This window comes from Colobus angolensis, unplaced genomic scaffold (assembly GCF_000951035.1).
Source record: "Colobus angolensis palliatus isolate OR3802 unplaced genomic scaffold, Cang.pa_1.0 Scaffold46, whole genome shotgun sequence".
NCBI lineage: Eukaryota > Metazoa > Chordata > Mammalia > Primates > Cercopithecidae > Colobus > Colobus angolensis.
Window position 1 is genome coordinate 8,562,830 of NW_012118043.1, and position 15,211 is coordinate 8,578,040.

At 38.9% G+C, this 15,211-nt stretch overlaps 1 protein-coding gene across 5 annotated transcripts in view; it reads right to left on the reverse strand.

The window, feature by feature from the left end:
• The window catches only part of ARMC8 (armadillo repeat containing 8), a 112,925-nt gene that overhangs the window by 25,107 nt on the left and 72,607 nt on the right, over nt 1-15,211 (reverse strand). For all 5 annotated transcript variants that reach the window (XM_011958146.1, XM_011958144.1, XM_011958145.1 and 2 more), the window contains 5 exons: nt 11,057-11,139; nt 10,666-10,747; nt 5,858-5,944; nt 2,984-3,076; nt 7-156 (listed from right to left, as the gene is read on the reverse strand). In XM_011958146.1, coding sequence (XP_011813536.1) covers nt 7-156; nt 2,984-3,076; nt 5,858-5,944; nt 10,666-10,747; nt 11,057-11,139 — 495 coding nt within the window. The remainder of the gene's footprint in view (nt 1-6; nt 157-2,983; nt 3,077-5,857; nt 5,945-10,665; nt 10,748-11,056; nt 11,140-15,211) is intronic.

Consider the following 15,211-nt stretch of genomic DNA (forward strand, 5'->3'; position numbering starts at 1 on the left):
ACTTACAGGACGAGTAGAGAGGAGATTTCTAAGAAGTCCCAATGTCTTCATCAGCACATTCAAATCTGAATCTGATAATAACCGGAATAGCTGTTCAGTACTCAAGCTTCGTAAAATATCTGCTTTTATTTTTTGTTCAGCCTGAAATGCCATATTCTGAAAGGATTAAAGAAGTTGCAAGAATCATGTCTACATTTACTTTATTAAATTATATTTTAATAGTAACTCTGATAATTTTCTTTTTAAATTTTTTTGAGACAGAGTCTTGCTCTGTTGCCCAGGCTAGAGTGCAGTGGCACGATATTGGCTCACTGCAACCTCTGCTTCCTGGGTTCAAGCAATTCTCCTGCCTCAGCCTCCCGAGTAGCTGGGAGTATAGGCGTGAGCCACCACGCCCAGCTAATTTTTGTAATCTTTAGTAGAGACACGGTTTCACCAAGTTGGCCAGGCTGGTCTTGAACTCCTGACCTTGTGATCCATTCGTCTTGGCCTTCCAAAGTGCTGAGATTACAGGTGTGAGCCACGAGGCTCGGCCAAACTCTGATAATTTTCAAAGTACAAACAGAATCTGCAGAAAATCTTTAAGGATAAGTCACTCTATTTTCCTGATTCTTGTTAATTACCTATATTTCTGTCTGTCAAGAGAAAGGTAACTGTTACTCTTAGATACACTTCTACATGAGGAATATGACCACTTTTAGGTACATGCATTTGAACATCTTAAAATTTCTCAAATAAATACAAAACTTATTTGTCACTTTTGAGAATATCTTTATGGTTATCAAGTTGCCTGCTGTACACGAAATGACTATTAATGATTATACTGTGCCATGCCTTTTGAGAATGATTTCAAAGTACTCACAGAAGAAAATAAGCAGTGGGTTTTCTTAACTTTACTGACATGAAAACATCTATTGTGTTCACAATACTATGGTAGGTGTTGGCATGGCTGGGCTATGTCACACAGGAAGCTCTCCAGAGGGTAGGAGGTGTGTCTGAGCAACCAGTAATCCCGGGTGGCCAGTAGCTATTTTGCTCCTTTTTCTCTAATTTGTATCATGGGTTAGCCCAGCTTAATCACAAGCTATTCATGTCTGAAGAAAACAAAAACCATGGTAAATTCCAAATAACAACTTACAAATCAACTTTTGATACAAAAATCTCTTGTATAGCCAGGTGTGGTGGCACACGCACGCCTGTAATCCCAACTACTCGGGAGGCTGAGGCACAAGAATCGCTTGAACCCAGGAGGCAGAGGTTGCAGTGAGCTGAGATCATGCCACTACACTCCAGCCTGGGCAACTGAGCGAGACTCTATATCCAAAAAAAGAAAAAAAAAAAAATCTTGTAAACTAGAGACATAATATGTGGTTGTTGCCCTCCAGGAACTTATTTTAATTGAAGAGCTAAGACATCAGTGATCAAGTTATATAATAATGTCAGGCAGCATGGCAGAGCAAAAAGAACACTCTCTCTGTGTCAAGAGACCCAGGTCAAAGATGATTCTAAGGTTTTATATTTTGCAGATAAAGAACATAGAAGCTGGTAATATGGAGACTGACGAGAATAAGATAATTTGTACAGATTTGAGGAGTGGAGTAAGTTCAGTTTCCAGCATTAAAGTTGTGCATGTCAGAGAATTCTCAAATGAAGTTCCACACGCCATTTAAGTGATAGATCTGGGAAATAGGTAACAGTTACATCTGCAGATTTCAAAGTAACCTATTAGGGGAAGTTGAAACCATGATATAAGATGAAGTCCCTGAAACTGATGTAATAAGAAGTGGAAACCAGAAATTGAAACTTGGGGGTATGTTCCCAGTGAAGAGGTTGAAAAGGAAGCTAGGTAGAAAGGGAGTATAAAAAAAGTAAGTCCTGGGAAGGAGTTTCAAGAAAGAGAAGTGCTAAAAGCTGTGCAAAGTTCAGGAGAAAAATAACTGTGAAACTATGACTTGTTGCTTTCTTAGAAGATAATTAATTCTATCCTGAAGTCTGTATAAAAACACAGCAGATATAGCATGGAACAGGGAGAAGAATACAGGTTTGGAAAAGGTTCTGAACCCATTTCCATTATTAGCTGTGAGGACTTCACCTTCACAATTCACTTACCTTCCCTAAGTCTGAGTTTTCCATTTGTAAGGTGAATATATACCAATATATCTTAAAATAAGAAATAGAGATAAATATAAAACGCCCAGTTTAGTGTCTGGTACACAGCAATTAAATTGTAAATAGTATAAATATGTTTTAAAAATCAATTTAGGATTACTCTATTTTCAATTTCAAGAAAATTTTAATAATCTTAAGGAGGAATGGTTCTCTAATCTCAAAGTTTTAGAATATAAATTATTTACTAGAAACTGTTAAAAAATTTTATTAAGTATTTATGCACCAATTTTATTACCTTGGACACGTTAATCATTCTGCAAAAAATGGTTAAATGTGTGAGGTAATACATATGTTAATTAGCTCAAATTAGCCATCCCACAATCTATCTTTCAAAACATCATGTTGTACATTATAAACATATGTAATTTTTATTTGCCAATAAAAAATAAAATAATCATTCTGTGCCTTAGTCTACTTCATCTATAAAGTATGGTAAGAACTCCCTGGTTGATAGCATAAAGTTGTTCTGAAGAGCAAAGGAGATATGAAAGTGCTTTGTAAAGTAGGTGGCGCTACACAAAAATATAATATGTTCATGATGAGGAAAATTTATTTTCCCAGAATTAGCTAAGTTTCAACATCTGTTCACTTTTCTTAATAATAAATAAGAGAACTGAGGCATAACTTGCTTACACTTAAATCTGTTAGTTTAATACTAAGTCTTCTAGGTCCTAGTCATTAGAAAACTAGAACAAAATAGCAAGATTTTTGAAAAAGAAAATTCCAGACATTTCAAATAACACATTATATTCTAACTTAGACAACAGCTCTAATTCCTTTTATAAGTTATGATATATACAAAAGTGAAACGTACCATTAAAGCCCAAATTCCATTCACTCGTAAAGCGGGATTTTCACTCTGAGTTAATCCACAAAGTAGCTCTACGGCTCCTGATTCCAAAATTGGCTGCCATTGGACAGGAAAAAAAAAAAGTCACAGCTTTAAAGTCCGGTTTGCAAACTAAACATGCATATACCTTGGCACTTTGTCTATGATTTCTTCCCCACTCTTACTCGATTCCAGGCAACTTTTGCAAAGCAGGGAGTAATGTAGCCATAAAAATCACTTTGAGAAGGGCAAAGACAACTATTTTCTTATAAATCCAAATAGCCAAAAAAAAAAAAGAAAACAAAACCAAACCATTCTATCATTTCCTTTTATCCTTGTAGTCCTGGAGGATTCAGGAGACATCCTAGTTATGTGTACATTTCACACAGACCCTTATGATACCATTACCTAACTCCCCACTCTCATCATTCTCTGAGACTCTGTCACTTTCTGCTTTATGTGTGTACCTTGTGCACTGCTTACAAACTCTAACCATCAAGTAATATGGTTGGTAAAGGAAAGAAATATAAAGGAACTTAGACAACCAAATCCTTCCAAGCTGTCAGTCTGATTCCAAACATGCACAGAATTTATCTTTTAGGATATTTTCAGGACTACTTATCAATTATACAAGCAAAAACCAGTCCTGTACTTTTATAGTCATGCCACATTTTACACCTAAAATACCATGCTTTAGTCTAACTACTTAACTTTATTTATGATACTTGACCAGACATGAATTTCTGGTAATTTCTAAAAAATATTCAAACCTCAGAGGATTAAGATTTACCATCACCAATGAATGCTTAAAGGCCACTTGTCAAGAGGATTATAGAAACGTCAGAAGCAATTCAGATCTATATACCCAGAAAAAGGGGTATACATTTCTCAACTGTACAAATTATGATATTTTAAAAACTTATTTTGAAATAAATTCAAACTTATAAAGTAGCAAAAATACAAGGAACTCTCAGATATTATTTTCCCAGATCTGCCAGTTTTTAACATCTGCCATCGTTAATTTATCATCTCTCTCTTACTATGTACCTAATCCACATTATCTATCTTTTCTGAACCATGTGAAAGTAGGATGCATACATCGTGCCCCTTTTATGCTTAATATTTCAGTGTATATTTCCTAAAAACAAGGATATTATCTTAGATAACCACAGTACAGTTACCAAATTTAGGAAAGGTAATATTAAATTAAAATAATACTTTAATCAAATCTATAGCCCATACTCTAATTTTGTCCATTGGCACAAAAAAATGCTCTTATAGCATTTTCCTGCCCCACTTTGGTTCAGAATCTAGTTTTGGTTTTTTTTTTTAATTTTAATTCTTTGAGACAGTCTCACTCTGAAGCCCAGCCTGGAGTGCAGTGGCATGATCATAGCTCACTGCAACCTCAAATTCCCAGGCTCAAACAATTCTCCTGCCTCGGCCTCTCGAGTAGCTAGAACTACAGGTGTGTGTGCCATGCCTGGTTGATTTTTTAATTTTTAGTAGAGATAAGGTCTTCCTATGTTGCCCAGGTTGGAAGTTAATTTTTCAATATAAAAAAATCATATTAGTGATCCTTTGCCTGAGCTCATCTACCTATTTCCTAAACAGACCCCAAATATCCTGAAGGAAGCTCTGGAGCAATATAAGAGCAGTTAAGGATGGTTAATGGTGGTACACAAGCTGTGACTGGGTTATCATCAGGCCAAGACCCCATCTACAGGGCAGAGAACTGATGGAAGCTCTGGCGTACTATTTCGCCTTTCTCTTCCATCAGAGTAACTACCAGTCTTGCCCTGTTTGTTCCAAGATTCCTGCTTGTTGAATAACTATTTCTGAACATCCATCTTGTTTTTCTGTTTTGTTTTTTAGATGGAGTCTCCCTCTTTTGCCCAGGCTGCAGTGCAGTGGCACAATCTCAGCTCACTGCAACCTCTGCCTCCCGGGTTCAAGCGATTCTCCTGCCTCAGCCTCCCGAGTAGCTGGGATTACAAGCATGTGCCACCACCTCCAGCTAATTTTTTTTAGCAGAGATGGGGTTTCACCATGTTGGCCAGGCTGGTCTCAAACTCCTGACCTCAAGTGTTCTGCCCTCCTTGGCCTCTCAAAGTGCTGGGATTACAGGCATGACCCACCATACCTGGCCAGAACCTCCATCTTGTTAATATTACCTTTCTTAATTATAGTCAACGCCTACAAGTGTTATAATGCAGAAAATAAATTCAACACAAATGGGACTACTAAATGCACAATAAACCTGAGTTCATGATTGGGCAGATCAGGGGTATTATGACATAATAAAACTAACTTTATAAGGTTTTCCCCTTCTTCATTAAAGTGTATTTTAGTTTTTCCTATTAAAAAAAGAATACATCCTCAAGTATTTTATAAAATGCAGAAGGGATCCCCCATCCAACCCCTCCCCAAATAACTACCATTAACATTAAACATCAAAAGATGATTTTCCAATGACAGCAGTTATCTCCTTGAAATGACTTATAATCCTGGTTTACAAAATTTAGTCTTAATTTATTCTTTAGTAAAGAGAGCCTGAGAATAGTTTACTATTTGTAAGAAAAATTATTTCTTACATTCAGGCAGTTTAGATTGACTTTAAGCTGTAATATCTTTTAAATAAGCTGAATATGCTAGACAGAATAAAAAGAATAATGGGAAATGATAATCATATTTTAAAATGAATGATTTATTTGCACACCCCCGCCCCTATGCAATCAAACAATTCAGAAATACTTTTTAAACCCAACCCACAAATTTCAATGTCAACTACTATAAAAAGTATCTGAGTAAGCTCTAGCTGGACTGGGCAAAGTCTAGGAAAAGAAAATCAATACTAACCTCTTTGCTTGGAGAAAATTCAAGAAGAAGATTACATAGCATGGAAGATGCTACCACTAGGATTTCATCTGGTGCATTTTGTAAAACCTATGGAATTAAAAAAAGATACTATTAATGATTTGGAATGATGAAGATGAGATATAAAATGACATATAAAATATAAATAAAAACAAGAAAAATTATCTTTCAGCCTGATTCTTCATACTGGAGAGACAGGAAGAATCCACTTGATACTGTGTCAAACTTTTCCTAGTGCTAAAATTATGACTGACTAAGGCCCTCAAATCTGTTTTGCTTGGAGAAGCTGCAGCCTCACTGGGGGCTCCTGCAAGGAGGAGATAGACATATCAGGGAAAGGTACTCTCTGTGAAATGCTTGAAGGCCAAGGGACTGTTCTGGAGTAAGTTAGCTCACTCTACTCCATCAGTCAAGCCCCTTATGAGTCCACAGAATGGCCCTACAGCCTGACTTTCTGATTCGTCCTTAGAAGGGCTTGTTTGACCAGAAGCACTGACGGATCAAGCAAGCTACTACTAATGCACAGGTAGGACAGTGTGGAAGACTGGTTTACATAAAAGGAATCACACAGACCTAGTTCCAATCAGACACCTCCACTAACTAGCCTGAGTCTGTATTTCTTCATCTATAAACTGAGGACAATAAGACCTCCTTGATAGAACTATTTAGGATTAAAAGTGATATAGTGAATAATAAGGGAAGTACTGTAGCAGGGAAATGAAAAACAGACTGTTTGGATACAAATTTGGGCTCAACAACTAAATAGGTACATGAATTCCTCAACTATAAAATGGTATCTGCTTCACAGGATTGTTCTGAGAATAAATATATAAAAAGGTTTTAGAATAGTAACTGGCACATAATAATGGCTATATAAGTAAGGCTTTGAAAATGGTAATTTAGTACCATAATTGCTGATGCTATCAGGCACATAATAGGTATATAGTACACTAACTTCCATGAACTTTCACTGAACTAGAAGGCAACACAGCATGATGATAAATGTCTGTTGCTATTAGCTATTTCTAGAACCTGTTCTTTCTAGATTCTAAGAGACAAGGCTTCATAAATACCACCATTTATATGCAATAATCACTTCAACTAAATCCTCTGCATCTGGGATCAGATCAGGCTCAGGCTTAGGATCTCAAAAGGAGTATTAGGGGCTCTAATTACACAAACCAGAAATGGGTAATCACAAAAAATTTCAAACAGTTAAATATATTATCTGCTTTCCATGGCTAAACCAAGTCTGAAATTCTCAAGTTAAGAAAAAGCGTGAATTATAAAGTAGAAGCAGCTCTCCTAAGATACTGTGTTTTAACTCTCCTATGGACTGTTCATTGATAAAGATCAAATCAAATCTCATATACTATGTATGCTGAGCTCTGTGTCTGTCACAACTTCCTTAAGGCCCCCTTCACCCTTTTCTTGCCTTGCCCTTCCCATATCTCTCAGGTACACCCCTACCCAAGCTTTAAAGTCATCCCAGTCCTTTCAATCAGAAGTCATTCTATCCTCCTCTGGGGTCCCGTTGCCATGGTTTGTGACCTCCCTTAGGATTCTCATGACCATCAACCTATTCAAATTATTTGTGCAGTTATGGCATCTCCCCTTCTTATAATAGAGTTAAGCTTCCTGAAGAAATAATCTATGTATCTATGGTCTAATTTATACTGGCCCGTAGCAACCCAGTGGCACTGCACAAAATGGGTGCTCAATAATTGTTTTTAGATTAAGAGAAATAATCATTTTCCAAAACTATACTACTTAGAAACACTGGTGAAATAAGTCAATGCCTATCAAGTCTTTAAAAAGTTCCTTTGGTTGATATAATTCATTTTTTAAATGTTACTGTTTATAGAAATTTGTTTTTATCAAGTTTTATTAGATAACATTCAAATTAGATAACATCTAATAATAAACTAAAGCAGAAGAGATCCTATAAACTTAAAAACCACTTACCTGGTGCAGTGTAAGGTATGACCTGTGAAATTCAGAAGTTGACATCTAACACTGGCAAAACAATTTCACCAAAATAGGAACAAAACATAGTCACAAATAATTTTTTAAATTAAAACCAAATGTCTACCTTCTTGCAGTTTGTTAACCAACTGTCAAAAACATGGAAAAGCAAATGGGAAAAATCAACAACTATGCAAACAGCCTCTGGACTAGAGACCAAAAAGTATCTGAAGTAAATCATTTGTTTACCTCCAAGCTTTTAATATTATAATTTAAACATACAGCAATATTGTAATTTGAGAGTAATTATATCCACACGTACCCAAGTATATAAACCCTTCTAGAATGCTCATCAGACCTTTTCACAGAAAGAATTAAAGAGAAACCATGTTACTCCATTTCTGATTTGTATGACAAAGGGCTACTGAGCTGAGCGAGCAGGGAAAATGGCTCTGGATGAAAAGGTAGTTATTTGGGGAAGCAGAAGAGCACTTAAAAATTCCCGAATGGAGAATCAGTAAATCAAGATCAAGCTGCTATGAAAAGGGTGCAATCTAAGAATAATAAAGAGTAGGAATAGTAAAAGAAAATACCACTTAACTGAGTACAGCCTTACAAAATCCAGAAATGTCAAATCTGGCCCCAGTGGTTTTGGATAAGCGATGGTGGACCTGAAATAAACTGTTGCTGGTAGGAGCTGACACACTCCATAAGCAAGTGTGTCCCAAGCACAGAAAGGCACTGATATTGTAGCTGGAGAGTAGGGTGTAGGTAAATAACCATTCTGAGATTTGGGGCTCTTAATGAGGTTCAGGAAGCAAAAGGATATTAGAGAATGAGGAGTATTCAGAAGAGATGACATATGTCTAACAGGGTAAAAAAGAGTGAAAGTCAGGAAGATGTGCCAACAGATGAAAATGGGTCAAGTTCAATGTTACATGCTGCTTCGGCAGGCCCACTGAAAAGAAGTTAAAGAAATGTACTGTTATGCTAGGCCTCATAAGACTATATTGTGACACTTGTTTAGACTAGAAAACTCTTGGTGTCTCCCTGACAGTTCCTGAGTAGTGAATCATACACCCAATCTATCATTCCTTTCACTGAAGTATCTCCAGGGTTCATATGGTCTTCCCTAAGCCACTCCTACTGCTTTATTCCACAACCTTAACATGTGAATCACATACTCGGTCATTAGATGAACCTCCCCAATGGAAGAACCACTCAGCATGTCAATTCCCAAGGCCACTGGCATTGGTCTAACTCTTCCACTTCGTCCTTTCCTGTCCACTGGTATATCTCATTATATCCCACTCCTCCACTAGAGTCATAAAGGTATACTTGCTGTTCCCTACACATACCATACACAATGTTTCTCCTCATGCTATTCTGCACCCCAGAAAATCCTCCTGTTTTCCTCTTGCTTTCAAAGCCCACTTTATATTCTTTCTGCCTGAATGGTCTCTTGCCTATTTCTGCCACATTGATGCCCCTGCCCCCTGAACCTAAAGCTTTAAGCCAAGAGTAAGAGAACTGTGGTAAAATGTTTTTGGTAGCTCACTGTACTTGAAGGCTTTGCTTAGTATATAGTAGGTATGCAAAAACAAAACTCTAAAAAATTAAGTTGACTAAATGCAAGGTATATGATCACTTAAGAAAAAAAATGATAGACCAAAGACCAAGTAGACCTATGGTTTTGTAATATATTAGGGAGATAACATTATTAGCAGCCACTTGATGCATGCTATAAGTCTTGATTCAGATTCATTTGCCCTGAACCTTTTTTGGGGGAGACAAAAGGGTCCTGAAGAGAAGACCTAACACCAAAAATGTTATGTTAAAAAATATCCAGGGGCCAGGCATGGTGGTTCATACCTGTAATCCTAGCCAACATTTTGGGAGGCCAAGGCAGGATCACTTGAGCTCAGGAGTTCAAGACCAGCCTAGGCAACTTAGCAAGACCTTGTCTCAAAAAAATCAGAAAAATTAGCTAGGCATAGTGGCATATGCCTGTAGTCCCAGTTACTTGGGAGGCCAAGGTGGGAGAATCACTTGGGCCGGGGAGCACAAGACTGCAGTGAGTCATGATTGAGCCACTGTACTCTAACCTGTGTGACACAGTGAGACGTGTCTATTTAAAAAAAAAAACAAACAAAAAAAAATCCAGGGATTGCCAAAGGACTAAGAACACTTCATCTCTGTAAATGGCAGATTCCTTTGTTTTTCAGAACCAAAAATTACAAGGATAATTCTGAATATAAGGTTAAAGTGTAATATTAAACAAATAGGGAGATCAGATGAGTAACTAAAGCTTAGTTAATAAAAGAAAATCAGACCTCCTTGGGCGCAGTGGTTCATGCCTGTAATCCCAGCACTTTGGGAGGCTGAGGCAGGCAGATCACGTGGTCAGGAGCTCAGGACCAGCCTGACCAGTATGATGAAACCCCGTCTCTACTAAAAATACAAAAATTAGCCCAGCGTGGTGGTGCATGCCTGTAGTCCCAGCTACTCGAGAGGCTAGGACAGGAGAATCGCTTGAACCAGGGAGGTGGAGGTTGCAGTGAGCCAAGATCGTGCCACTGCACTCCAGCCTGGGTGACAGAGCTAGACTACATCTCAAAAAAAAAAAAAAAAAAATCAAGCCTGTAGTTCCCCCTCACACATGAAGCATTTGTAGATGCTTAGAACATCAGATTTGAGGAGATAAGTGTTCAAAATGCTCTACACAAAAATCAGACATACTCCTAGACCAGGGTGTAGTGTTAGCTAGCTTGGCTCACTCTAGGGTCTGTGAGTACGGTTGTTACTGGCTGACCCTTTCTTCTTACCTTCATTAAAGGTTTCCACACAGCGTGATCCTGGAAACTGGTTCGAAGCTGCTGCACAGATCTGGATAAACTGTGCAAACATCTACAAAGAATGATCAAAATTAGCTTTAAAAGAAACTAAAACTTCTACTTTTCAAACAAACTGGCTGGCATTTTACAATGACTAATATACACTTCAAGCATATCTACATTGTTAAGTGAACTACATCAGACCACTTCATGGGGTTTGGAGGCTAGGTTCTCTGTTAGACAATGTTATACACTCTGTGAATTCACCAGAGCAGATTTTTGAGGAACATCTGTAGTCTGCGTTTACTCAGTGAAGGACCAGAAAGGAAACAGGTTAAATACATGGCAAAAGGTTTTTATTCAGACCATTTAAAGCTCATACCTGACGGCAGCTAACCGCACCTTGACACTAGACTCAGACAAGCCAGTCACAATTCGGTCCATCATATTTTCAGTCTCAATGATCTGGAGAAAAAGGTTAATGCTGCATAAATAACAACATGAAGGTGACAAACTTCGCTGCTTGTAAACGCAAGTATGTTAACATCCATTAAAAGTTTAATGCTGTTTTTGGCAAGAGTTTTTACCTCTCGAACAATCATCTTGTGGTGGGGGCAGGCAGCTCATCAGAAAGGTAGGTCTAGCCCACTAAGGACCTGCCAGGCTGAATGACAGGTGTAAGGGGCAGGTTATGTTTGTTTATTTTTAAAGACATTTAAAACAAAAATTAAATGGTGTAAGTACCGCAGAGGTGTTGTATAAACAATCTTGAGAAAAAGGAAAAGAAATAAATGAACTCTCATTGGGCAGGTTCCTTCCAGAGTGAGGTTCTAAAGAAATCACAGTCCATGCTCAGCCCTCATGAAATGAAATCTGGGCTTCTGACAGAGCCACCTTGTGGCTACTTTCTTACCAACCGACTGCAACTTTTAGAAGAGTAACCCTTGCCATCTTTTACTATAGCACTAAGTGCTGCTACATATAATCACTATAATCATGAAGTTTTATTGTTTCAACTTAAAATTAAGAATAACCTGCAATTTTCCTTCATCAAACAATGTCTAGATACAAAATAAATAGTGTGTGAAGGAAACTGAATTTGACTTGTGTGGGCCTACTGAAAAACAGCCTTTTCATATTAGGATAAAGTACTCATGACATCACAACACAAATACTAACAAACATATTTGTTGAGTTCTTCTATGTGCCAAGCATTGTGCTAAGCATGTTATATTACCCAATTTAACCCTCACTCTTCTGTAGGCATTACTCTAGATAACACAGAGCTTTCCTGTAATCACAGAGCTGAGATACGTACCCAGGAATGTGACTCGAGTCCATATGCTCAGCCACACTTGTAATACAGCCCTGGTTAAAGCAGTCCTCTTGTACTCACCAGGTAGTTCCTAATATGGACAACTCATTAATGGGAGCCATTACTCTTACCTGGGAGAATACCTAGACCAACAGATCTTAACTGTGGTTGGCCTTGCAGAAGAATTACCTGGGGAGAATTTTTTTTTTTTAATCCTTATGTCCAGGACATACAGCAGACCAATTAAATTAGATTCTCCAGGGTCAGGGCTGGGCACCTAAAATTTTTTTTTTTTAATCTCCTCAGGTGAGTCCAGTACACAGCCAAGGTTGAAGATCACTGACCTAGACTAAAATGAAAGGATTCAGAAGGCTGACCTTAGAATATGAGACAGTAGGAAACCTCAGGATGTTTCAGCCCAAACAGGAAGGGAAGAAAATATTGTGTTTTTTTTGTTTTTTTTTTTTTGAGACGGAGTCTCGCTCTGTCACCCAGGCTGGAGTGCAGTGGCCGGATCTCAGCTCACTGCAAGCTCTGCCTCCCGGGTTTACGCTATTCTCCTGCCTCAGCCTCCCGAGTAGCTGGGACTACAGGCGCCCACCACCTCGCCCGGCGAGTTTTTTTGTATTTTTAGTAGAGACGGGGTTTCACCGTGTTAACCAGGATAGTCTCGATCTCCTGACCTCGTGATCCGCCCGTCTCGGCCTCCCAAAGTGCTGGGATTACAGGCTTGAGCCACCGCGCCCGGCCGAAAATATTGTTGAAATTAAAAATGATCAGGGAAAATACCATCTATTAAGAACAGGGAACCACATTTTGGCTGTAGGTTAGGAATGGTAATTTTTATCTGGTATTTTAGTTTCCAAAACATTTACATATTGATCTACTCCTCACTCCAGACCAAACTTAATTCCATTCTTACTGATATGCACAACCATTCTGTCGTCATTGTCACCCTAAACTCCTCCCTTTCTCAGTCTACCTACTCTTTGTGACTCTTTTACACCTTTCCCTCCTGGCATGGATGTCCTGTTCAGACACTCCACTTAGAAGACAGATTCCCTTTTTCACTGTCCTCCCACCACTCATTACTCCTGCTCCAGATCCCAACTGCTGATGTTGCTCTAGAAAAACCACCAAACATGGCTGTTCTTTCCGTGTAAGCTATTCCACCTCAGCAGCACCCTCACTGCTGGTGACCAGCCTTGTAACCCCCTGGAGATGCCCATATTCCCTACAGTAGCTACCTCTTACTTAAAATTCTTCCTGCCTCCCTCATGCTCGCAGCCACTCTGTGCCCACCTCATCTTTGTAGGGACCTTGTTTTATTTTGGGGACACACATTGCAACTTCCCACTTTTGATGAAAGGTCTCCATGCTTTTGCTGTTTTCTTTACTATTGTCAAGGTTGGGTACTTCAAGCTCAAAGCCCTTCTACCTTGATCCAAAAATTACCATTCTATAACATTCTCACATCTTTACTCTGCCCTACCTCTCATTTTCAATCCTGTTTAAAAGACATAAATGCCCAAACTTTAACCTCTTGAAGCTAGTCCTCTTCCCACTTCCCATCTTTAAATGGGCATATATCCAATAAAGGCTCTGTCCATCTCCATCTCTTACTCCACATATATATAACAATGCTGTAACTTCAAAACCAACTCAGTATGGGAAATTTTCTAAAGTTCTGTTCTAGAGTTCTTTCCTGACCTCTAGCCCCATACTTCTGATTGCCTAATAAATATGACATGGATGTTCAGTGGAACTTCCGATCTATTATGTCTCATACTGAATTTGTCCTCCCACCTGCTAGCCTTGGCTAAACCTGCTTGTTCCCTGTGTCTTTCTGTTTTTGCAAATGGTATTTTAACATTCTCCTAGCCACCCAGGCCCTACATTTGTGCTAATTTTGACCCCAACTCTTCCTACCTTACCACACAAAACCAAAACAAATTACTTAGCACTATACCTTATATTCATTCCTTTCGCACTCCATTAAACTAGTTGGGACCTTATTACTATTTCCTTGGCAGTCACAGTAGTGTGTTTTCCAAATTACCTAATCCTCTGTGCTACAGCAACCATCAAAGACTGGCCGGGTTACTTCAATCATGCACTAGTCACTGTTCTTGAAACAGACAAGGCCAAATCAGTACCTTCAGTATGGGAAGGAAACAAAAGCCTAGGGCAAAAGTTTCAGGCAGTGGAGGACTAGATGCTTATGCCTGAAAGATCCTTCTGCCTTGAGAAATTATTTTTACTTCAGAATGAGAAGTGGGCCGGGCACGGTGGCTCAAGCCTGTAATCCCAGCACTTTGGGAGGCCGAGACGGGCAGATCACGAGGTCAGGAGATCGAGACCATCCTGGCTAACATGGTGAAACCCCGTCTCTATTAAAAAATACAAAAAACTAGCCGGGCGAGGTGGCGGGCGCCTGTAGTCCCAGCTACTCCGGAGGCTGAGGCAGGAGAATGGCGTAAACCTGGGAGGCGGAGCTTGCAGTGAGCTGAGATCCGGCCACTGCACTCCAGCCTGGGCGACAGAGTCAGACTCCGTCTCAAAAAAAAGAAAAAAAAAAAAAAAGAATGAGAAGTGATAACTTGGGAGAAACAACTACCTGTACTGGATATAGTTACATCATCAGATAATGTGGTGGTGGTAGAAGTACGGATGGATTGAACACATGGTTACTCCTCAGAAAGAATTGAGAAATACTATTAGCATTGGCTCCAGATGCTTGCCCCGGGTGTGGCCAAGACTTGAAAGAGGTTTCTAGATAAGGTTTCCTGGCTACATTCAACCAAAGATGTAAATCTACCAAAGAACCAGAATGGTGTAGCAATCGTAGGTATTTAATAAAGTATTATCTCAGTAGAGCCAAACTGCTAAGCGCCAAGAAAAAGCCTAATTCCACACAAGAGATGGGACAGAAAAATCTACAAGTTTAATATGGGCTAAAGTCCAGACTGTAGCCTCTTCCCAAAGTTTGAAGGCTGATATGAAAGGACCTGTGGAAAGGGTGATGAGCAGAAATAAAATGAGTAGATAGCCAGCCTAGTGGGTGAAGCAGGGGAAATGGAATGTTATGGAGTGGATTGGCTGTATAATCTTAGGCAATTTACTTTATCTCTCTGGGCCTTCAGTAAAATGAGATACAGTAATGATTATTTTATTTCCAATCTTTTGTAATCAGCAGGTGAACAAGGATCATGTTAGTCAGTC